This window comes from Amblyraja radiata, chromosome 11, assembly GCF_010909765.2.
Source record: "Amblyraja radiata isolate CabotCenter1 chromosome 11, sAmbRad1.1.pri, whole genome shotgun sequence".
NCBI lineage: Eukaryota > Metazoa > Chordata > Chondrichthyes > Rajiformes > Rajidae > Amblyraja > Amblyraja radiata.
In genome coordinates this window covers 27,703,235-27,729,532 of record NC_045966.1, presented here as the reverse complement: position 1 = coordinate 27,729,532, position 26,298 = coordinate 27,703,235, and the positions used below count along the sequence as shown (strand labels likewise).

General features: G+C 42.6%; 1 protein-coding gene across 1 annotated transcript in view; it reads left to right on the top strand.

Moving 5' to 3' along the window:
• The window catches only part of ubtd2 (ubiquitin domain containing 2), a 63,028-nt gene that overhangs the window by 28,087 nt on the left and 8,643 nt on the right, over nt 1–26,298 (top strand). The window contains exon 2 of the mRNA XM_033029592.1: nt 20,188–20,424. Coding sequence (XP_032885483.1) covers nt 20,188–20,424 — 237 coding nt within the window. The remainder of the gene's footprint in view (nt 1–20,187; nt 20,425–26,298) is intronic.

The window sequence follows — 26,298 nt, the reverse complement described above, 5'->3', positions numbered from 1 at the left end:
TTACTTTCAGTGACTGATGTACAAGGACACTTGGGTCTCATTGCACCTCCTCTTTTCCTAGTAAGACACCATTCAGATATTAATCTGCCTTGTTCTTGCCACCAAAGTGGATAACCTCACATTTATCCACATTATACTGCATCTTCGGTGTGGCAGCGGCTTGACTACAGTCCGTCTGTCTTTTCTTTCTTTTTATCCTGTTAGCTGTATGGTTTTAGTTTTACTTTATTTTTAGCTATGTATATGGGGAGGGGGGGGGACTTTTTAGTCTCTTCCCTGAACGGAACACGACCTTTTCCCTGTCGAGTCTCCGTTGTCGTTGGGGCCTAACATCGTGGAGCCGGCGGTCTCCAACCGGAATCAACCTGAGGCTCCAGTTGCAGAGCCTGCGGACTCACCATCGCGGAGCTGGCTGACTTCGGTGCGTGGAGTGCTGTGGTGGCGCGCAGCTGCGACCCAACTTCGGAGGCTTCGGCTGCAGGCCCTGTGGATGGTAACATCTGGAGCTTGCGGGTCCCTTATGGGAGACTGCTTTTCGGAGCTCCCGCAACGGCAACTTCGCCCGCCCGATTTGAGGGGTTTATCGGCCCAGAGCGGGGCCTTACATCGCCCGGTGCAGCTTAAAGAGTCGCGGGATTTACCATCACCCGCCGGGGGCTCTAACATCAAGAGTCTTGATCAGCTCGATGCAGCAGTTTGACTGCTTGACTGCAGGAGAAGAATGAAGAACATAGAACAGGGAAGAGATAAGACTTGTGCCTTCCATTACAGTGAGGTGTTTGGAGATTCACTGTGATGGATGTTTATGTGGAATTGTGTTAATTGTGTGTTTTGTTTTTTTTGCTGTTATGATTGCAGGAACAAAATTTTGTTTGAACCTTGTATGTTTAAATGACAATAAATGGCATTCTATTCTATCTATTCTATTCTATCTGCCATGCATCTGCCCACTCACCCATCCTGTCCAAGTCACCTTGCAGCCTCATAGCATCCTCCTCTCAGCTCAAACTGCCATCCAGCTTTGTGTAATCTGCAAACTTGGAGATGTTACATTTAATTCCCCTGTCTAAATCGTTAATATATATTGTAAATAACTGGGGTCCCAGCACTGAGCCTTGTGGCACTCCACTAGTCACTGCCTGCCATTCTGAAAAGGACCAGTTAATTCCCACTCTTTGCCAACCAGTTCTCTATTCATGTCAATGCCCTACCCCCAATACAATGTGCTCTAATTTTGCACACTAATCTCTTGTGGAACCTTGACAAAGGCTTTTTGAAAGTCCAGATACACCACATCCACTGGCTTTCCCTTATCCATTCTACTTGTTTCATCCTGAAAAAAAATTCCAGAAGATTAGTCAAGCATGATTTCCCCTTCAAAAATCCATGCTGACATCGACCGATCCTGTCACTGCTTTCCAAATGCGCTGCTATTACAGTGCAAGTTCATGCAAATCTGTGAAATTGTAAGCCTACGGGCTTTTTATAGGGTTGAAACATTTTTTGTAATATACCCTAGTAACTCACAAATCGGGCGGGCGACTCACCCGTTGCAGCGGCCCCTACAGCCTGTCTGTCTTTTTTTTATTTTTTGTCTAGTTAAATGTAGTGTTGGTGTTTTTTAATACTAGTTTTAAATGTGTATATGTGGGGGGCGGGGGAGGGGGAAACCGTTTAAAATCTCTTCCCTGTCCGGGAGACCCGACCTTTTCCCTGTCGGGTCTCCGTTGTCGTTGGGGCCTAGCACCGTGGAGCGACCTCCAACCTGAACGACCCGGGGGCTCGGGTGACTGCGGAGCTGCGGACTACTCACCATCGTGGGGCTGGCCGGCCTCGGAGCGTGGGGAGCGGTGGTGACTCGCTGCTGCGACTCGACTCCTGGGGCTCGGAGGCTCCAGCACCGCAGCCGCAGGTCCGGTGGACTGTCGGGACATCGGGAGCTCGCGGGTCCGGGTGGAGAGAGAGACCGCTTCCCGGAGCTCCCGCAACGCGACTTCTCCAGCCCGTGTCGCGTGGTTGGAACGACCTGGAGCGGGGTCGTACATCGCCCAGCACGGCTTCATGGCCGTGGGACATTCCAGCGCCCGCCGGGGGCCCCAACATTGTGACATTTAGACCGGGAGCGGGGCCGTAAATCGCCCGGCACGACCTAAAATGGCCGTGGGACTTATCATCGCCCGCCTGGGGCTTGGACATCGGGAGAGACATGGAGAACAGGGGAGAGAAAAGACTTTGCCTTCCATCACAGTGGGTCCACTGTGATGGATGTTTGTGTGAATTAAATTGTGTGTATGTCTAGGAAATTGTCTTTGTTTGTATGGCTGTGGAAACTGAATTTCGTTTGAGCCTCACTGAGGCTCAAATGACAATAAATTGTATTGTATTGTATTGTAACATGAAAAGATAGATAACCACAAAAGTGCCATGAATGGTCGGAAAATATTTTATACCAGAGGCTAGAGTGCATTGCAACTCTGCGCTTGATGCAAAGTGCAGAATATTTTTACGTTTAGATAATTGTTTGAAGCAGTCCAAGGCAGAACTGTTTGATAAAGATAATGTTATCGGACGTGTACCTCTCTGAATAAGTCCTATGACTAGAGCATACAGGTTTGCAACAATTTAAATGCACATTGGAGTTCATGCACTGTTTGCTTGTTGCAGTGAATAATGGGAAGACTTGTATTGTTTATGAAGAAATTTAACCTGGAGGATGTGGTCACACGCTTCAGTCTGCGATAAAATTGAGAAAGGTTACACTGCAGGGTGTCAGGCACAAACTGCAGCCACCTCTGATATTTGAGGGAGAGAAAGATAAGGATCCTAATTTTGTTGGATTTTGTTGCCAGTGACAAGAAAATCATCTGAGAATTGGTGGAGTATGCTGAAAGTATGATCGACAATATCTTGAAGTAACCAAAGAAATGGCAAGAGAATTTGGAGGAGTAGATGAATGTTAATGATTAAGTACTGGTTGCTTATCGACCCTCTGATAAAGAGAATGTGATGGTTCAGCAGGGTGATAAGCAACAAAAATGAAGGAAATGCAGAATAAAAGGAAGTAGTAGAAATAATTTATTTTGATATGCATTCAGATGACTAGAAATGTAGTTGCTGGACTGGAACAAAGGGACTTCATTACAAAACCAAAAAAAAGTTTATTTGATTCAAACAAAATTAATTAAAGCAAAAACAATACATGAAGGAAGCTACTTTGGAACAGGAGTTCAGGAAGATAGCAAGACGCAAAGTGCTGGGGTAACTCAGCAGGTCAGGCAGCATCCCTGGAGAACATGGACAGGTGATGTTTTGGGTTGGGATCCTTCCTCAGGCAGATTGAAGTGGGTGGAAGAAGCTGGAAGAGTGGAGGGGCAGGACAAAGTGGCAGGTAATAGGTGAACAAGGGCGGGGGGGGGGGGGAAATAAATGGTTGGACAAAGGTCAGAGATCGAAAAGGCAGGTGGCGTGGGACAAAAGGATTGAGGAGTTGTACACTGTGAAGCCAGAAGAAGGAAGAGAAGGGGGACAGGGTCACCTAAAGGGAGGGGGGAGGGTTGTTTGTGGTTACTTGGTTAACCTCCAACAACCCCCATTTCCCTGTGCGCCATCTGAAATTGCACCCTTCCCCACTCACCCACCCCCCACCCCTCCTGCTCCATCTACAATCCTTTGACTTCACAATTCTTCAATCCTTTTGGCTCACACCTGTGTTTTTATCTCTGGCCATTGCCCCACCATCTGCCTGTCAACCCCCCCACCTCGCCTGTATTCACCTATTGCCTGCCACACTTTGTCCTGCCTCTCCTTTCATTCAGCTTTCTTCTCTCCCACCACCTCCTCCTCACCCTCTGCAATTAGTCTGAAGAAAAGCCCCGACCCCATGTTCTCACATCACCTATCCATGTTCTCCAGGGATGCTGCCTGACCCGCTGAGTTATTCCTGCACTCTGTGTCTTGTTTTGTAAGCCAGTATCTGCAATTCCTTGTTTTACAGTTCGGGGAGATAGTTGAGAAAACTAGTGAAAAACAATATACCCATCTAATCCACTTCCTTCCACCTTGTCTGTCCCCAATGTAACGTGATCTACTGTAAACCATTGGAAGTAGATGTACTCCCCATAATCACCGAGCTAGTCCTGTCAGTGGCAGCAGCGTGAAGAAACCACTGTCTCCGTAACATCAGCAGCTGCTGGTGAAAAAAAGCTCGCTGGTGATTCAGGGGTAGCATCAATAGGTCAATCCGCTATAACCAAAATCCGTTACAAAGGGGTCCATTCGAATGAGGCTCCACTGTATTTCTGAAACACCTCACATGCTCCTCAACAACTACAATAACTTTCAAGTGCTGGAATTTCATTGCCTCGTCTCTATCATGGACATTCAGTGTCTTTACACCACCCTTGCACACCAGAAAGGTCTCTAGAGTCCTCCGGTTCTTCCTTGAACAGAGACCCCCTCAATTAGCACTCTCCCCTGCCTGACAGATCTCGTCTCCCTCAACAACCTCTCTTTTGACTCTCTTCATGTCAAAAGGTGTAGCCATGAACCCATGTATGGGCCTCAGTTATGCCTGCCTTTTTGTTGTGTATGTTGAACCGTCCTTGTTCCAAATGTGCCACAGCATCATTCTCCAACTCTTTGCCGACTATATCAACTGTATTGGGGCCATCTCCTGCACACATGGTGAATGTGTTAATTTCTTCTTTACTATTGATTTCCACATTTCCCTTCAAATGCACTTGGACTATCTCTGAAACAGAAGACAGACTTTTGACTCGTCCACTATAAAAACCACTAATTTCCACTGTTACCGTGACCACATCGCCTCCCACCGAGCCTCTTACAAGGACACCATCCTTTACTTTCAATACCTCCATCGCATCTGTTCCCAAGATGAGGCTTTCTACCTCTTTCTTTAGAAAATGTGGTTTTCCCCTTACTGTTGTAGATGCATGTGTCTCTACTGTATCCTGCTGTTCTTCTCTCATTCTCTTCTCCACAGTCGGAACAAGGATAGTTTTCCTTGTTTTCTCCTTGCAACCCACATCTATATCCAACACATAATTCTGACATTTTCACCTTTAATGTGATCCCACCACGAGTCACATCCTCCCATCCCCACTCATTTCTGCTTTCAGCAAAGACCATTTCCTCTGCAATTCCTTAGTTTACTCATCCCTTCTCATCCAAACTATGCCCTCCCTAGGTACTTTCCTCTACAACCGCAGGTGATGTAATACCTGTCCCTATGCATAGAAAAATAGGTGCAGGAGTAGTCCATTCAGCCCTTCAAGCCAGCACCACCATTCAATATGATCATGGCTGATCATCTAAAATCAGTACCCTGTTCCTGTTCTTTCCCCATATCCCTTGATTCCTTTAGCCCTAAGATCTAAATCCAACTTCCTCATGAAAACATCCAGTGAATTGGCCTCCACTGCCTTCTGTGGCAGAGAATTCCACAGATTCACAACTCTCTGGGTGAAAATGTTTTTCCTCATCTTCGTCCTAAATGGCCTACCCCTTAAACTGTGACCCCTGGCTCTGGACTCCCCCAACATTGGGAACATTTTTCCTGCGTCTAGCCTGTCCAATCATTTAAGAATTTTATGTTTCTTTGTTCCCTCCCTCACCTCCATCCAGGGGCCCTAGCAGCCCTTCAAGGAGAGACAGAGAGTCACATGCACCTGTCCGAACCTCATCAACAGCATTCAGTGCTTCCAATGTGGCCTCCTTTACATTGGCAAGACCAAGTGTAGTCCAAGACTTGTGCTTTATCCACCAAGGTTTGCTGGATCTTTATGGATCCAGCTAAGCTTTTCAACTCCCCTTCCAATTCCCAACGATATGATGATTGAATTCCCCTTCCAAAGTAGATAAAAGTACTGGAGAAACTCAGCGGGTGAGGCAGCTTCTATGGAGCGAAGGAATTGGTGACTTTTCGGGTCGAAACCCTCCGAAAGATCACCTATTCCTTCGCTCCATAGATGCTGCCTCACCCGCTGAGTTTCTCCAGCATTTTTATCTACCTTCGATTTTTCCAGCATCTGCAGTTCCTTCTTAAAGAACTCTCCTTTCAACTTTGTTTCCTGCCCCTCTTTCCGATTGCATCCCTGTCTCTGGCTTTACATTTCATTCTTCTTCTCTCCTTATCTGCCACCCTTTTGGCTTTTCATCTCTAGCATGTGTCACTTACTCCACCCATCATCCAATCAAAATCCCCGTCCCCCTGAATCGACCTATTATTTGCCAGGCTTAGTCTCACCCCAACCTTTCTTTTCCAACTTTTCCAACCCTACTATATTTAGTCTGAAGAAACATCCCAACTTAAAATGTCACCTATCCACTCCCTGCACAGATGCTGCCTGGCTCATTTGGTGTTGTGTTATTCTTTCTATTTAGGCTGTGGGCCGAGGAGCTTTTTCGTTCAAGTTTGTGACCCAACACACGAAACTACCTAATTTTTTAACATATTGTGTAAAAATATTTTATAAATTATACCTGAAACTCATCAAGACCAAAACCTGCACATTTTTTTTATAATATGAGAAAAAGCTCCAATTTTCCGAGTAGTAATTGTCCAATCAATGCACGTTTGACATTGAGGTCCAATCCCATGCTTTGTTTTATGGTCGTTAGGCAGCGAGGACCCTGGGATCATGGCTGCCTCCTCATTACATCAAAACAATAACAAGGTTTCCAAAGAATAAAGGTAATGCGAACCTTGCTGATAATTTTGTTTTTCAATTGATTTATCTTTTTAAAACTACTAGACTAAGTGGGTCCCAGCTTCACACAGGAGGGCTGGTACAACAACGCAATATTCCACCTCTCCGCCAATTCCGGTGGGGGGGGGCAGCTTTCTGGAGCGCTAGTATGGGTGTTGTGGGCTGAAGGGACTGGTTTCCAGAGGGCTAGTATGGACATTGTGGGCCGAATGGATTCTTAGGCTGGCGGCTCAGTCACTCAAGCCTGGTGTGCTGGCAACTCACTCACGGCTGGTGGGCTGGCAATTGACTCACGGCTATTCCTTGAAATTCCATTTCGAACAGGCTGCAAGGCCATCAAATTCAAGTGCAGTTTCATACCACTTCAAGCAGGGTGCAAGGCCACCAAATTTAAGTGCCGTTTCCTACCATTTCAAGCAGGGTGCAAGGCCACCAATTTCAAGTGCAGTTTCCTACCATATCAAGCAGGGTGCAATGCCACCAAATTCAAATGCAGTTTCATATCATTTCAAGCAGGGTGCAAGGCCACTAAATTCAAATGCAGTTTCATACCATTTCAAGCAGGGTATAAGGCCACCAAAGACAGTCGTGACCTCTCCCTCCCCCATCTTGCAGAGACTGAGCCATGCCCACACTTCCGGGTTTTATAGTCCCTCCCCCTCTCACCGGAAGGGGGTGACCTTCATGGCGTGACTGACAGGAGAGAGAATCTCAACATTTTTTAAACATTAATAAGTCTTTTTTTCATCGATGGGAAAAATCCTCTTGTCCTGCCCAGCGGAGGGGGACTCTGAGTAAGATGGCTAAAAGTCACAGCCGTAAGTGATAGCATTTTATTCTAAAATCAATATGCAATGCAAACAGGAAGTGGTCAAGATGACACTTTTAGTAGTATAGATGATGTGAACTGTTAAATAAAAATGATGAATAACAAATGTAGAGCTAGGTTTATGATTAGGGTTCGAGTCTGTCAGTCGGTTATTCAGTCGGTCACTCAGTCGGTCAATCGGTCTGTCGGTCGGGCTTGTCGGTAGGCCGATGGATACTGTGGAGGATCGGTCGGGCTGTCGGGCCATCAGGCTGCCGGTGGGTGGTGAGAGTTGGGCCGGGCCGCCGGTGGGTGGTGAAAGTGGTCGGTTGGGCCGGGCTGCCGGTGGGTGGTGATAGTGGCCAGGCCGCCGGTGGGTGCAGCGAGTGACGAGCCATCCTTAAATATTGCTTGGAGACTCTAACTGCATGAATCTTCCAGATTAATTTATGCTTAAAAGTGGAGATTTTTATCAGATTGTGTGTTTCCTATAGACACTACTAATCCAATTATAAATGTTAATCAAAAAAAGTTGGTTTCTCATTGTTTCCTTACTAGAGTTATATTTGGGTTATTTAATCCCAGAAACCCATTGTAGAGAGCTGGCTTTTGTGTTTATCCCATTAAATTCATTTTCTATGAATCCTAGAATATTGTCAATCAATATTAACCCTAGTCCGCAAGTCCACTGCTACTGGGAAAACATATTATAGCACAAATTAAAAACCAGTATTAAATTAGTATCAAAATGTGCACTAAAGAGCCATAATCTGCAAGGTTTTAGACTGAGGTTTGGGATTAACTAAAATAACCCATTTGTTGCTGTAATTTACCCAATAGGATGATTATGTCCACTCCCACACCCCTGCTTATGTGAAATGACTATATGATTCTGTAAATTGTTCTTAATAACTATGTTTACAGTAGTGCCTTTGGACTGCTTGGCATAGAAATGTCACATGTTTGGCTCCTTACTGGCCATCGAGCATTGAAGAACAACGAAAGGCACATTTGCAATTTCCTGGTGATGCAATTGATTGTGGATGCTGGAATCTTGACCATAATCAAACTGCTAGAGGAATTCAGTAGCCTGGTCAACATCTGTGGGGTAAGCGGATGGACAACATTTCTTCAAACTAATGAGGTGGAAGAGAGCTAACTGGTAAAAAGAGATGAGAGGAAGGTTTTTGGCAAGGGCTAGCAAATGATAGATGGATTCAGGCAAGGAGGGGTAGATTGACAGATGGGGAGAGAGTGTGAGACAGTATCCTCGGCTGAAGCCGATAACTGAAGAAGACAAAAATGTGCAAATGGTGGAACCTAATAAGATAGGAAGGTGGGGGTGAATATCCAACAAGAGGGAGGGACAGTGGGTGGATTGAAATGGGAGGAGGCAGTGATGTGCAGGTGAATTAAAAAAAATTAGGACCAGGAGATGTGGATCATGAGGGAAATTAAAATGACTAGCAATCACAATCTCCAACTGACCCCTGCTGACTCTGACGAAATTCATTGAAATGGTTACGCAGTCTGCGCTGCTCTTGATCAGTCCTCCTCTAGATCCATTTCCTTCTACAGCTTCAGCTTCCTTCAGCTGCCTATCTCACTAAGGTCCTCCAGCAATTTCTTTTTACAACTTCCTATTTGTCTGAATCTCTTTGCTGTAAAAAAAATCTTTATCTACTCTTTATCAGAAGACTGCATACATTTTGACATAATTTGTTAATTTTTCAACATATTCGCTGATTAGGTTGGAGAGGAATTGGTTACTGGTTGAGTCGAGACTTACTGGCAATGCAATTGATTATCTTTTTTGCCTTACCCAAGGGAGATGACCATGGAGAACATGATCTCTGATTTATAATTACTATCTCTGCTGTAGTACAAGGCAGGTTACCCCATGGAAATGTAACACCAGTTCATGCAGTTTAAACAGTCATTTTTTTTTGTGGAAAATGTATTCTTTTTAGCAGATCTAGAAAAACTTCAAATGATACTGTCTGTTTCCTGAATGCTATAGAATTATATTACATAGTCAGTCACCCATCTTTTTTGGAGTAGTTTGGGACTTGCATCATTAAACAATTGCAGTGACAGGTGATTGTGATTGAAGTAAAACTGCCTGCCTGAGAACTTGCTGAGCATTTTTCTTTATATGTATAAGCGCTTTGCCAGCTTCACTAAGGAATTTAATGCTCTAAGCTACATTTTGGGATCCCACCACTTCTAAGTGTTCTCCCACATGGAATAGTCATGCACAAAAATAGATACTTCAAAAGTCAAAGAAATGCTCTCTCTTCCACTGAGATTTCCTGCCCTTGTATGGATGACTTTGGTTTAAGTTTCTCCATAGTGAAATTCGAACCACCGTTGTTCAAGTTGTAATAAAAATGAATTGCAGATGCTGGTTTATATCAAAGATAGACACAAAATGCTGGAGTAACTCAGTGGGTCAGGCTGTGTCTCTGGAGAAAATGGATAGGTGGCGTTTATGGTTGGGACCCTTCTTCAGACTAACTGTAGGGGGGAGGAACTGGAAACAAGTTAAGAGCAGGACAAATCAAGGCCGGCAACTTCCAATAGGCCAATTGTTGGTTAGGGACGGTGTGATCCCAAGATGGATACTTTGTTGCAAACTGTGGAACTAGTTAACGCTGACAATTGAGGAGGGCTAGGACAGAAAGGTCAGTACGAGACTGGGAAGGAGAGTTGAAATGCTTAGCAATCAAGAGATTCAGAATGCTTTGGCAGACCAAGCGTAAATGTTCAGGGAAACAGTCGCCGAGTCTACGCTTGGTCTCGCCAATGTACAAGAGGCCACATCGGGAACACAGGATGCCGTAGAGGTTAGTGGAGATGCATGCAAATTGCCTATCTCACCTGGAAGGACTGTCGGAGTCCCTGAAAGGAGTCGAGGGCAGAGATATATGGGTAGATGTTGCTTCCCCTGCGTTGCAAAGTGTTGCAGAGGGAGCAGTCTGCGTAATGTGGAAAAGGGTGGAGATGTGATTAGTCATGGGATCATGTTGGAGGTGACGGAGGTTGGTGGGGTGAAAGATCGTGAGGACCAGGGCAACTCTGCCCTCGTTGCATCTGGGAGGAGGAGGAACGAGAGCAGAACTACGGGGCAGAGGAGACTTGTGAGGGACCCATGTATGACAGAAGGGGGAAAACCACATTCACTAAAGAATGAGGACATCTCTGATGTTCTTGTATGGGGAAAGCTTCATCTTGGGAGCAGATGTGGCAGAGAATTGAGAGTAGGGAATAGCATCTTTACAAGAAGCAGGGTGTGAAGAAGTGTCATCCAGATAACCATGGGGATCAGTAGGTTTGTAGTAGACGTCAGTCGATAGTCTGTCTCCTGCGATGGAGGAACATACTTCAGCTCATGGGTATCTCTGTCTCTTGTACTTTTATTGAGCACTGGGAGCCTTTCTTTTCTTTGCTCTTAAACTGGAAGCCCACCGTTCTTCATGTGGCAGTAAAACTTGGACCAAATTGTCCTGGAAGCACCTTTCATATGGACAACATGGCCTTAATCCAGCGGTGACCTGGGAAGTTTTAAAAAATGAGTAAAATATGCATGTAAATCCTGGGACCACTTCAACTTAGGAACCATCATTTGATTGCACATGCTTCCATTTTCCACGCATTCCTCATCCCTTCCAGATATACAGCCAATTTCCAAACCTTTCTCAGAACCTTTGCCTAAAGTTGTGATTTTTTCCCCCCCCCCCCCCCCCCCCATCATCCACTCATAACATGCTTGCATTCCATTCACTCTGCCAATTCCTCCCAACTCTCTGTAACCTCCTTTGAATGCCATATGGCATAGATATTAGCTCTGAGCCCTCAGTGAAATCATTTGTAATTAATGCAAGCTATTAGTGAGACATTATTGAGCAATTGCAATCTTCTGCACCAAACCCCTCTTCAAGCTTCAAATGGTTATGTTTCAATTCAAAATCCAACTTTCATACAATATAGTAACAATAACTTAATTTTTTATTGAGTCTTTAATGTTGCAAACTGCCCCAGAGAGTTTCTCATGAGCATAACCATACACCATTTAACACCATGCATATGTCACAGAATATCTTAAAGGAGAAAGTGTGTTGAAGAGGTAGAAAACACAATGTAATTAAAGTTGAATAAAGAGGCCAGAATTCAACTTAAAGAAATGTAGGTATAAAGTTCACAGCAAAAATGAGTCAAAATTAAGTTGTTGCTTTACTGAATGCCATCATGGGTGAAAGGTGTAGTACAAGTTAAGACGCAAGGAATGTCAGACAGTGTAACAGAGGTGGAAATAAGTAGATTTAGATATGGTAATGCAGCCCAAACTCATCGTGAGATCACACATGACATTGAGATTGTTTCAGTGTCAAACAATCACCAGAGGGTTGAGTTAGTGGCAGGGACTGAAAACTGTGTAGTTGTAATGAATTTTTAATATAATATTACATTTGTAATCAGAATCTTATGGCAAGTCCTTGCCTTCCTCTGAGTTGACACTATTGCTATCCTTGTGCTGTTAGTTTAACATCAGTCAGAGTGCAAGTCCAGGATACTATTAAATCGGTCATAAAATATGCCTAGGACGTCTTTATAGGCACTTTTTAAATTTGCCTATAATTAATTTAAATGTTTAAACAATGCAGTTGCAGGTTACTCTGTCTAAATATTTAAAATGTAACTGCATGGAGAAGAGCTCTCCTGGCAAGGATTAAAGTTTCAGTCAACCAATGTAAATGTTTTTTTCCTGGCTGCAACTCAAGCTATAATAAGCGAGTTCGGTATTCCGACTGCGCATGCCCGGGTCATAGGTCACTCGCTATAAACATTCTCAGCAGCTGTGATGCTGCGTTGTGTGCAGGCTTGCGTTTCGTCCATGGTCGGAGTCGGACCCAGGTCTTCGGCGCTGCGGGCGCTGTTGAGTTGCAGCTGGGCCGTCCCCTCCCGGGAGTCCTGTTGCTGTCTGGGGGGTGTCCGTGGTGGACCTGGGCTTCCAGCCGGCGTGGGGGGAATGCGCTGGCTCCAGCTCGGCTCTGCCTATCCAGCCGGGTTGCGGGGCGCAGGACTAGAGCGGTGCCGGACATGGACTTGCAGCCGGCGCGGGGTGGGAGGCGCTGGATCCAGCTCGGCTCTGCCTGTCCAGCCGGGCCCCAGACTTGCAGCCGGAACCGGAATGTTGGCCGGCGGCCACTGGGTGGGGCGGGGGGGTGCGGCTGGTGGTCCCGGGCCCGTCGGGGAGTGGGTTCCTCGTGAGATGGAGCGAGGTTGTGCTGGAGTTGCCGCTTCTTCTCCACGCTGGCTGTGGGCCGCTGCTCCGGGCCACTGTCCCATCGGTCCGGGGCAGTCGGTTAGCCCGGCGGGGCAGGCGCTGGGGTTGGAACTTCTCCGCGCTGGCTGGGGGCCGTTGACACTCGGGGGGGGTGTGATGGGGATGGTTCGGCCGCACTTGCGGCGCCAGGAAACTGGGCTCGATCCTGGGTTCGATGAGGCGAGCGTCTGTGTGCGCGCAGCTTCCAAGACTGTCTCTCTGCCAGTCCAGTCTCCTCCCCCCCCCCCCCCCCCCCGGTCTCCCACTCACATCACCCCCGTTCCTCAGATTAAATATATAATTTTACACATAAATCATGAATAAAGATAAGAATTTATACACAGTTTATACAGTCAGCGCTTTGTTCGCTTTTTCTTTATAGCCAGTGACCTTTGACAAATCCCATGATTTCTTGCGTTTTACGGAATACCAAATTCGGTTATTGTTGCTTTCAGACTGATAGCAATTGTATCTTGAATATCATCTGCCTTGGCTGTTTTAACTGAAAAATAATTACAAATTTGTTTGCAAATAAGTAAATATCTGAACTTTTGCAATTCTTATGGGATCAAGAGTAAAACTGATTCCGGATTATTTTTTTTAAAGCTGTTGACATTCACAGATTTAAAATGATTGTTCTGCTGTAGTACATATATCGAAATAAAGATAAATTGCTCTCTGAGGTGAATTAGCATTGTATGTTGATCACTTATTTTAATGTCCTGCATGACTTAAGATACATGTTGAACTAAACTTTAAAACTGAGCCTTTGCAGTATTTTTATTCAACTGATTTTAAAAAATTGCCTTCAAATGTTATTTTAACATGATTTGTTGTGTAGAGAACGTAAAAGTGCACAGCGTAGTGTAGTTCTTTACTGAACAAAGTGTAGTTCTGCTAGTAACAATTACACTGTCTCCCTGAAAATAAGCTGACCTGATGATTAGTGTAATTTTCAATTGCATAGTTAAAGTTGAACCTTTTTTAACACCATTTTTTATTTGGAATAAAAAGGCTATTTTCACATGTAAACCCATAATTCAAATGCAAAGACCAGCAGTATGATCAATATTCTGTTGAACAGAGCAACTTAACTCCCTTGACTTTGCATGTTAGGGGATCATTTTAACCTCGCAAGATGGATGAGTTTGTTCCTGGTGAGACATTAAAATATTAATCTGAAACAGGATCCCACCTATCTTACACGTGTCCATGTTCATTGTTAATGGACAGAGTATGAAGGAGGGAGTATAGCCAATCTGTTTTCAGGAACTCTCTCCTATGCCTGCCCTACAACCGCCTTCAATCCAATTGTGCTATTTATATAATCACAATCTCCTTTGCTCCAGCATTCATCTTTAGTACTATGAATGTAAATAATAGATCTGGATAATTTAAACAGCAACTTTGGATTTTTGGATTTAACCATAAGCAGGCTTTATCTGAAGTTGGTGTAAGTATTTGTGCATTAATAACAGCGATTGTTGCTATTTCTCTTTGCATTTTAACAGCAAATTATGGACGGTGATTTCTGCTGAATTTCCCTGTAATAATTGAAGGCTTAATTACCACGGTGTACATAAACTGTAAGACGTAGGGGAAATGTATTGAACACTTTCATACAACATAAATTGCTCTCTCATCAACCGTTATAAAAATTATTTTACCTCTATAGGGTGGAACTGACTTGACGACAAAGAGACTTAAATTGTTGAAATTCTCAGTTCAGATTCTGTTTTGCTTTGCTTAGTATTTTTAATTTATTTTATTTTTATTCATATTTTACTATTATTTTTTTTTTCTTCTTCTTCTGTTTAGGGGGGTTTTGTTTATTCCTTTTTTCCTTTTCTTTGTGTCTTTTTATTTTTGTGTTTTTTTTTACATTTATAAGTTTTCTTTTAAAGATTAAACTATATTTACATAGAGACCGGGAGGTCTATATTCAATGTGTATTTTGATACTGGTCTCATATTAGGTTATACCTGTTATTAATGTAATCCTGATCCATATGTATCAATATCATTGTTATGTTTATCATTCTTTTTGCTCTGTTTTTTATGTTTTATTTTTGTATTTTTGGGAACAAAAACAATTAAAAGATTTTAAAAGAAAAAAAGAAATGGACTGGCTCATGCTTCCAGTCCTCTTTTCTGTTATCAACTCTAACTGGGTGTGGAATTTGAGGACTCACTATTTGGCTTTGATGTGAATTTCCTCACACAATATATTGATGGACTCTTAACACCTGTGGAACTGACTGAAATTGGTGAAAATGCTGGAGGGCTAAAGGGAAACTTGAATCATTTTGTGCATTTACTGACCAGTATGTTGATATGAAGCAGATGTTGAAGCAGAGATGTGATTTTGAGTTGCACTGTAATAGGTGGTTTACTGAGTGAAACTGACTGCACTAATGTCATACGTCGAAGAGCACTATTTAACATTTATTAAGTTGTGTTTACCAACATGAAAGAATATTAAATACCTTTGGCAGCGATTCAGCAATTTATTCAGCCTAATTTTTAACATTCTTTTCAGTTTCCAAAGATGCCATCTAGGTTTCAGGTTTTTGTTGAAAAAAAAATCAAAACAAATAGTTTAATGTGCTGCTTTGAACTGCTGTCAGTAACCCTCGATGAGTGGCAGCTATTGATTCTTGTGATGACAGGAAATTTGATCAAAAGAAAATTGCAACGCTATACAGTTCCTCAGTTTTTAATCCTCACCTAAAACAAAACAATGAAAAGAGAGAAGAGGAATCCAGCAATACGTTGTTGTGCATAGCTGCTCCTGCCTTTTTGAAACTCTACACTTTTTGAAAATGAGGAGCAAAGATGATTAATATTTACGTTCACTTTGAATTTCCCAAGACCAGTTCAATGAAACTCATGACTTGGGGGAAAAAAAATACTTTGAGTTATTGTTGATCAGAAGGATTATTAGTCTGAAGAAGGGTTTCGGCCCGAAACGTTGCCTATTTCCTTCGCTCCATAGATGCTGCTGCACCCGCTGAGTTTCTCCAGCATTTTTGTGTACATTAGACCGGACTATCCAGAAATGGAGCATAGTAAGCTTCTGTGTCATGAGGGCGAAATAGAATCATATATGTTAACTTTTTTCCACTCCTTTTGAGCAGCCGTGAGCATCTAAAGGAAGACAGAACTTCAAACCAAGGCCTTGGTCAGCACAGGAGCTAGAATCTAATTATAGTTGCCAGGAACACCCCAGCCCTTTGAAAATATACTGTTTGTCTATAATAATTTCCACATCTAATTTTGTATATTTTAACACATTTGAATTAGTGTTTAAATTGGAATATTATTTTAAAACATCCAATCTTAGATAGTTAAATAATGCCCAAAAAACATAGTTCTAAATTAGGAATCACTGTCGGGGGCAGCAATAAATTGTTGTGCACAGCTGCTCCTGCCTTTTTGAAACTGTACACAGAAGTGCACGTACAAAAGAAGGAGCATATCAAATCCCATTTCTAATGAGCATGGGAGTTGGGGAAGTGGACTGTAGCAACTGCGGAATCCAATTCTCATGCTAACATGCTGGTTTATTTTACAAATGGATTGCATAGTTAAGCATGTAGTCATGCTGCAAGTTTGGAAGTGGGAAGAAGTGAATTTGCAATGAAGACATCCTGCAAACAGGGAAACACAAATTTTAACAGAAGTTATTTTAATTTATTTTGAGTGAAATTTTATTTTAGTTACTGGTAATTGCAGTTTTATTTATATCCTGCAGGCACAATGACTGTTGATGCTGGAATTTGGAGCAAAATAAATTAATTGCTGGAGGAACTCAGTAGGCCAAGCAGCATCTGTGAGGGCAAGGGGATGGTTAACATTTCAATATGAGACCATGCATTAGGGCTGTATGTGTGTGGAGAGAAGATGGGCATTATGTGGAAGTGTGAAGAAGAGGTGAGACAGGGTTGGTATGCAATAGGTGGAACCAGATGATGGAGGGGAGGATGGCCAAATGGTGGGCAGAGGAGTCTAGTGCAAGGGGATTTATATTAAGGAAGAGGCTGATAGGTGGAATCAGATAAGGGACAGATGGAACTAGTGGGAGGGGGATGATGAGAGAAGGTAATGGAAAGGAGTGGGTGGAAAAGGTAGGGAGAGAGAGAGAGAGACACACACAGACAGACAGACACTGACCCTGGATGGACTTGGAAAGGTACACTGGGAGTATTTAGTGCATCAGTTGATTGAGTTGAAAGTATGCGTGGCATAAAGTAGCATAATGTTTTGTTGTGCATGTGAAAAATGTTTGCCCACAGAAAGATGGTAAGCTTTCAGGCAAACTGAATTGGCAAACTGAATTGGGGGGGGAGGGGGGGTGGGACGTCAATTACGTGGGCTGAGCCTACATAATTGACGTTCGCTCTTCCTCCACTGGGCTCAAGACACGCCCCCTTGTGAGGCAGATGTGATCGCTGCCTCCCCTGGAGCTTTTTCAATGCAGTTTTATGTGAGACCAGCGAGCACAAATTTAATATCTTTATATGTGAAATACGTTACCTGGACTATGGAAGGCAAGGACATGTAATGAAGGGGTTTACACACATTACTTTGGTGACATACATAGAGATAGTAGCAGGCAAACGCTTATTGCCCGCGCTCTATGCAGTTTCTAGGGCGTCACGCTATCAGAGGGGATGCTCAGCTTGTCGCTGCCTCACTTCTCGTCTCTCCATGTATTTGCAGCGGAGCTGCGAAAATTTTGTGATTTTTACTATAAAAAATGATTAGATTCATATAGAAATGACATTTATAACACAATCAGTGGAAAAATCTTTATATTTATTTTATTTTATTATTATTTTTCTTTACTTTTCTTAACAGTTATTTTCATTGGGAGTATGACAGGTGAGGCTCTGCCTCCCCTGACAGCACGTCCTTGGAAGATACATTGTAGAAATGTTACTCCACCCCTCTTTGGACTTGGATTTAAGAAAATACCTTCCTTGAGTCTAAAACTCATTTAGCTCCCCCACACTAAAAATAAATTTAGGTCAGTAATGGGAGGGAAGGGAGAAAATTTAATTAAATTTGAATTCATTTGTTCCATTGATAACGTTTGGTGCTTTATTCATTACCTTAAGTAATATTTGGTATAGTATGAACACATATCAAAGTACAGACATCGATAAATAGTGTTGAAAAATAAACAACAAATTGTGCCAAGTCTATTTTTTATTAGGCAAATGCACCGGCGTATATATTACAGTAGATATTACCAAATCTCAAAGCATTTTGTGTCTCAAGCAATCTGATGCACTTGAGTCGTGTCCAGTAAATGCACACCAGAGTAAATTATATGTGGCTATTTAGCACAGGAAGACCTGGCACTGCACATGTAATTCAGCACATCGTGTATGCTGTGTTCTGTTGGTGGATCTGGTTTTCAAATGTGAATTAGAAAGTTATTACAGGTGCACAACCTTTTATCCGAAAGCCTTGGGACCAGACACTTTTCGTAATTCGGAATTTTTCGGCTTTCGGAATGGAAGATTTTTAGCGTAGATTTTAACGGCTGGCTCAGTGGTACAGTGCTCGGCTCATACCCGCAAGGTCGCGAGTTTGCGCCTCGATCCCGGCAGTTACTCGATCGCGAGTTTGAGTCTTCATTGTAGTTTTTTCTTGCAGAATGGGATAGAATAGGGAGGGTTAGGCTGGGATCATTCTCTGCGAGATGATCTTAGTGCGGGAGACAAGTGTAGGAGAGGTGTACTGACTGTGTGGGCAGAACTTTGGAAGTGATTGCCCACCATTCTCAAAAGCCGCTGTGTCTCACTGTCCCTGGGATAGCAGGGGGCGATCAAACAGCACAATACCCCCCTCCCGCTCCAACTCCAGAGGAATCCGCTCCCCGATGGGCCGCTACGGCAACAAGTGGCAGTTCGCCCACAGCCCGCGCGCGCCACCCCAAGAACAAGACGTACCTTGCACACCATCAGCTTCTGCCCCTACGGGGAGCGTGTTCCTCTGGAGTTGGAGCGGGGCTGGGCTGGAGTTGCTGATCTGGGATCTCCGTGCTTGCAGTGGGCCTGGGGGTCAGTGTCCCGATGAGGGGGCGCAGCTCGGGCTGTGGGCGAACTGCCACTTGTCGCCGTAGCGGCCCATCGGGGAGCGGCTTCTGGTGGTCCTGACGTCTCCGGCCAGTTTGCAGTTTTCCTCTGGAGTTGGAACGGGGCTGGGCTGCTGCTGGCTGTGGGTCTCTGGGATCTCCGTGCTTGCAGTGGGCCTGGGGGTCGGTGTCCTGTTGGTCCTGACGTCTCCGGTGACTGGCACTGACCTGCTGGCATCGCCGACATGAAGACAGTGCAAAGCCCCCGCGCCGGTGCAATGGGCGGGGAGCTGGAGAGGGGAGGGAAGGGGTCACACACATGGCCGGGAAGCAGAGGGGTGTAGGTGGGGTGAAGCTGAAGGGAGCGACAATCGGTTCAAAAAGGAACTGCAGATGCTGGAATATCGAAGGTACACAAAATTGCTGGGGAAACTCAGCGGGTGCAGCAGCATCTATGGAGCGAAGGAAATAGACGACGTTTCGGGCTGAAACCCTTCTTCAGCGACAATCTGCTGCTGTCTGCCCGCTGAGTTAAAAAGTTCCCACGCAAGACTCACGATACACTGTGTATCGTGAGTACCGTGGGAACTTTTTAACTCAGCGGGCAGGCAGCAGCAGATTGTCAATTATTAAACCTTGCGCGCAATATACCCTCACCTTCTCTTTTATGAATGGGGATTTAGTTCCCCTTTCTTCGAGGACCGACCGGAGGTTCCGCTGTCACCTCTGCGGGCCGTCCTCGGTGAACGTCTTCAAGGACCTTTCTTCAAGGACCGAAAAAATGTCCGCTATTCGGAGCTTTTCGTTATTTGGAATTTCGGATAAAAGGTTGTGCACCTGTATTTTGTAAAATCCACCTTCTCTTCCTCTTCACTAGCACTACAGCCAGCTTACATCTCCTGAATGTCTGCAACATACTGTAAAGCATGATTTAAACAGATTAATAATATCTGAATTGATCACTGTTTCGTGCACACCATGGAGATGCTACCTGTCCTGCTGAATAACTCTAGCATTTTGTGTCTACCTTCGATTAAAACAGCATCTGCAGTTCTTTTCTACACATGGTGTTTTGATTGGTATAATTTAAAAACAATTGTTTTGTGTCACAAGAACTCCAAACTTCAATGCGTTATTTCATGACTTGATTTTAGAATGTATATTCAATTATTAGACTACCTGTAAATCACATGTATTTACTTTTCTTTCCCTCACCCGATTTTTTTTCTTTTTTGTTGCAGTGGCTTTGGGTCGCAATCAGCCTCTGAAAAAAGAGAAACCAAAATGGAAAAGTGATTATCCAATGACAGATGGACAGTTGCGTAGTAAGAGAGATGAATTTTGGGACACAGCACCTGCTTTTGAAGGTCGGAAGGAGATTTGGGATGCCCTCAAGGCTGCAGCACATGCTTTTGAAAGTAATGATCATGAACTCGCTCAGGCAATCATTGATGGTGCAAGTATCACGCTACCACATGGTAGGTTACTTTGTGTTATCAGAATTACTTTCAAATTTGTATGATCATTGTGCAGGCTGACTAATTAACATGCATGTCAAATCCTGAAACTTCATAATCCTGAAAATTACACCCCAGCGGTATGACCATTGACTTCTCTAACTTATTTCTCTCTCCTTCCCCTTCCTAGTTCTCCCACTAGTCTTATTGTCTCTGCCTACATTCTATCTTTGTCCCGCCCCCTCCCCTGACATCAGTCTGAAGAAGGGTATCAACTCGAAATGTCGCCCATTCCTTCTCTCCATAGATTCTGAGTTACTCCAGCATTTTGTGTCTACCCTGAAGCTTCATATGTCATTTCTTATGTGGTTTAAAAAGTGCATGAGTATTAATTGTGTGGTTCAAATGGTACTTCAATATTAGTAATGTTTTTTAAGTAAAGGAATAGCAATTTCTGGCAAGGAGGTGGTCATTTGGATAATTATGTCCCTGCATGCAAAGAAAGAGGTAAATTGCTAATCCTATTTCCCAGCTCTTCAGCCCATAGCCTGAACATTGTAGTTCCTCAAATGTTCATCCAAGTAACTACGTATATGTGATGAGGATTTCTGTCTCTACAACTTCAAATGCACTTCCTTCAACAATACACTGTTATCTGGGCAGGAGATTGGGGTGGAGATTTGAAGGTTGGTGGGAGAACCAGAAGCACGAGAGCGAGGGAGTTTATCAGGGCAGTTAAAAATGAAGCATTCCCCTCTTCCCAGCATCCAGGAGAACTGCAGGGAAAGGGACAATATTAATTTATGAAGCTTTATTTTAATTAATACATTATTTCATGGACTGACAAACTCCACTAAGATAACAGATCATGTAATTTGCTATAACGATCACTGTTCTGCATTGACATTTCGTAATGTGAGATTACAAAAGTCTTGATGATGGTAAAATATTACAACTCAGTACGTATATCCTTTCTAAAAAAATTGACACTAGATCAGGGAATTTGATGGTCTTAAGTACACAGGCCTTAACAATTCTCCCTTTTTTTGGAATACACACTTAAAAATTCAGCAACCCAAAAAAAAAAAGGATTATTTTCAGTAATTCTGCTTTAGCAACTACTGTTCTGTTCTCGGTCACTTTATACTGTTCCAAAATTCTTGGAATTGTAATATAGACTTGTCAATTACAAAAATAATGACGTCAGGAAAGGATCAGTAGTGACCAGAGGGAATATAAACTGGCCAGTCCTGCTACTTTCATTAATGTATGAGGGTGGGGTAACGAGTATCTATAACCCCTCCTGTTGGAATTTTGGACACAACATGATGATTCTTTGGAACTTCTCAGACATATACAAAGCCAGCAGCACATCTGTTTCTCAAGCAAGTCACATTCAGTAAATTTTACTGAGTTGAACAAAGAATGTTTAGAAACTGCAGATGCTGGTTTAAATCGAAGATAGACACAAAATGCTCGGAGTAAATCAGCGGGATAGGCAGCATCTCTGGACAGAAGGAATGGGTGACGTTTCGGGTCGAGACCCTTCTTCAGTCTGAAGAATGGTCGACCCGAAACGTCACCCATTCCTTCTGTCCAGAGAAGCTGCCTATCCTGCAGTGTTACTCCAGCATTTTGTGTCTAGTTCTTTCCTACAAACAATGTTTAAAAACAAATTGATTAAAACATTTAAATGCCTGTTATCTAGAGTTGTACAATGTGCAGATCATTTTGTGATATCAAAGACACTGAATATTAAATGTCAGGTAGAGCCTGCAGTGTTTGGGGAAGCATGGATCAAACTGGTCATGATGAATTATTTTATTGTTTTGGTAGGTTGAGATGAATGGAGGTAGGAGCCTCGTGCATTACAACCACAGGCACACATATCTGGAATGAAAAACTTATTTTTCTGCTGTTAATTATGTGTAATATTTCTATTGTTAATACAAGACTGGTTCTGAAGTTTCTTGCTTTTATTTTTTGTTCTTAACAAAGCTAATTCGTTCCCATTCTAACTAATTTGTTTCCATTCAGGATAATGTGTCCAAAGACTTGTCGCCTTCGTAATGGTTATAATCAATTTGAAATTTAATTGCCCCCAGTCCTTATCACTGCTGAATTAAACTGTTCTTAAACTTTTTCTAACCTGTACATATCTTTCAACTTAAAGTAACTTCTCAAAAGTTATATTTTGTGTTCAGATTTCCTGTCCTTGTTTGTAAGATATCTTGGGTATTATGCCAATCATGGTGTAAAATGACAATAAATAAGATAAAATACTGCATTAAATGTTTTAGTTGATACCCCAGTGAGTCCCAGCTTATTTTAATTTTTACATTCTGGAATATCCAACAATTTTTTGACATTGGGTTGAAATTATTTTTGTTTCGGTTCATTGATATAGAAACATAGAAACATAGAAAATAGGTGCAGGAGTAGGCCATTCGGCCCTTCGAGCCTGCACCGCCATTCAATATGATCATGGCTGATCATCCAACTCGGTATCCTGTACCTGCCTTCTCTCCATACCCCCTGATCCCTTTAGCCACAAGGGCCACATCTAACTCCCTCTTAAATATAGCCAATGAACTGGCCTATAGTTTGTTTGTTTTTTTTTGAATGAGCTGCATTGAATGGTTAGCAGACTAGCTAAAGTTACATTTATTGTATAAAATGCTACTGCTTACGTATTAGCATACAAAGTACTGTCCAAAACTGGAATTTTGCCATTACAACTTTATTTAAAATTAAAATAAATGGTGGTCATGTCCTAGCTACAGCTGTGACTGATGAACTCAAGAAGCAGACTTTTTTTCAGGTGAAAACATGAATTTGGTACACAAGAGTTGTGTTGGCTTGTTTACCAAAACAGTATAAATGAAACTTCCAGAATAAAATATGTCTCAATAAACTGTTTATTCTTTCTGCCTCATGTGCAATCCTACGCCGCATAAATGATATAATATATTCTCTATTTATTCTTGTAATATATAAAATGGCATTTGGTTGGTTGGTTGATCTGATTTTCTTTTGTAGCCAGAGTAGCAGATTCTATCCCCAATAGCAGTTCATTTTGCTGTCTGTTCTGTGGTCCGACATTTCATTCTGTGATGACATGGTGCACGATTAAGTTGGTCATATTGGTTTCCATTACACTACAGTTAATAAAATTTCTTGATTCTTTCTTTGACTCTAAGAGGCAATCGAGGAGCAGCATTGTTCACATTACATTGCCTTTTAAAAATTTTGCTAAGGCCTTTATCTCCATCACTTAACAGGCACTATGGAACATCCTTACCAAACTTACTTGTTTGCTCCATTGCTTCATGTGCACAGTCATTTTTTCCACTGATCACGCTGATGCCTGCTGTGCTTACTATTTCTTTGCATTCGCTTAGATTTCTCTCTTCTATACCAAAACACATCTCGACAAACTCCAAGGTAGACGTTGGAATGTTTGTCATCCTGATAGTGTGTTAAATGTCAACAGCGAAGATTCCTAATCAATATTTGCATTCCATTGTCCATTTCTGCCCTCCTATTTGTTGAAAAGAGTTGGGGTTGGTTGTAGGCCCTTTTCATTATTGATCTGAGGATTTTGTTTTTCAACATATCCTTAGCCATTCATTCGATTCCTTCACCAATATAGATCCAGTGATTTTACGCCATTTTGCTGCGTCACTTGACGTTCTTTTTCAAAGGTCACCTACTCTGGAATCAGTTCTTTATTTGGGAGGGTTTTATTGGCTTTAATTGGGAATCGATGCAAGTGTGTTCAAACTCTTGAAAGCATCCAACCATTTCATCAAAACATTCTGACATTATTTGGTTTATCTGAAGGCTTATCAATTGGCATGTTGCTTGCAATTTATGGTGTTGTTTATCTCATAGTTTGCTGAAAACAACTGTGGTTCACAGACTCTCTGATCCTACTATTTCAAAAATGTAGAATGTGCAATTAACTTTTTTGTTTATTTCCCTCTGATTTGGATCATTCTGAGTGGTGGAATTTTGATTTCTCCTTTTGTCATCAGTTTGACATTTTGTTTCAAGATTTTTGTTTGGATGCTTAACTTCTTTGAAATTTATAGATACTTTTTTTGTGTACAAACTGTGGTGTCATTTTACTTTGCACCTATGTATCTTTAGGATAGGGGGGACACTGTTTGTACACAAAAAAAAACACTGACCATAACTCATCACTGTGCCACATGATTTTGTATACCTCCGTAATGTTACAATCTCCTAGGCTCCAGGGGAAAACGTCCCAGCCTCTCCATACAAGTCAAGCCCTCCAGCCCAGTATGATCCTTGTGAACCTTTTCTGCACCTTTCCAAACTTCCTATAGCTGGTGACCAGAACTCTGCTCAATATTCCAAGTATGGTCTCACTGAAAACTTTCAGCATGATGTCCCAACTTGTCCTAACCGATAAAAGCAAGTATGTCAAATGGCTCGTTTACTCATCTTTTCAAAAGATCTAATCCGTTCTCCATTCCTTGTGCTTGTCAGAAAAATACTAAATGTTGGAATACATTTAAGTTTAGATTTTCCTAATTCTTCTACCACAGCATTAATATCTTGGCCCATAAAAGCCTGAAATGTTGCAGAGATCGTCTTTTTTCCCCCTCGTATTCACATAATCACACCATCTAGCATTTGTTTTGAATTTCTTCGTTCAGACTTTAAATCAATAGCAAATTTCCCCCCACTGATTTAGCCCCTGCCACAGTGTTACATCTCTTTAATGTTTCCCAGGCTACAGTATGTTAATTGCACCAGACTGAAATCTGTGGCTCAGCAACTTATTCTTTTAGCTTTTATGGGCTGTGCAGTTGATACATTGTGTTCTCTCCATTCAGAATATTGCACATCATTATATGACGCAGCGCAACAAGAACAATAGTTAATCTTAAACTGGATAATAATAGCATTTTTCACAAAGTTTAGTTAAAACAAACTTCTTGCGAAAGAGGTTTTCATTGTGGACAGAAATACAAATGATAAATCCTTATGTTTAAAAGTACAGAATAAAGAGATTCAGTGGACCCTTGATGAGGGCTAAAATACAAGGTTCAGACTTCATCGAAGGCACGTTTAAATATTAGTGAAAAGAGATTTTAGTAAAAATAGATTTACAATTTTTTTAATTTAACAAAATGCTTTTAAGGTATTCTGGTTGGTATAATAGAAAACATGTTTATTTTAGGAATAAATATTTTAAAATATCCACCCATCCATGGATAATGTATTTAAATATCACATTTTTAAATACCTGCCATTTTTTGTCATTTATTACAGATTTTTTTTTGTCAGAATCAGTATTTTATTCACAAAAGGGTGTGTGCAATGCTGGTGTTCAGATTCAGATTCAGATTCAATTTTAATTGTCATTGTCAGTGTACAGTACAGAGACAACGAAATGCATTTAGCATCTCCCTGGAAGAGCGACATAGCAAATGATTTAAATAAATAATAATAAGTGATAATAAGTGTCCGGGGGGGGGGGGGGGTGATTGGCAGTCACCGAGGTACGTTGTTGAGTAGAGTGACAGCCGCCGGGAAGAAGCTGTTCCTGGACCTGCTGGTTCGGCAACGGAGAGACCTGTAGCGCCTCCCGGATGGTAGGAGGGTAAACAGTCCATGGTTGGGGTGAGAGCAGTCCTTGGCGATGCTGAGCGCCCTCCGCAGATAACGCTTGCTTTGGACAGACTCAATGGAGGGGAGCGAGGAACCGGTGATGCGTTGGGCAATTTTCACCACCCTCTGCAATGCCTTCCGGTCGGAGACAGAGCAGTTGCCATACCATACTGTGATGCAGTTGGTAAGGATGCTCTCGATGGTGCAGCGGTAGAAGTTCACCAGGATCTGAGGAGACAGATGGACCTTCTT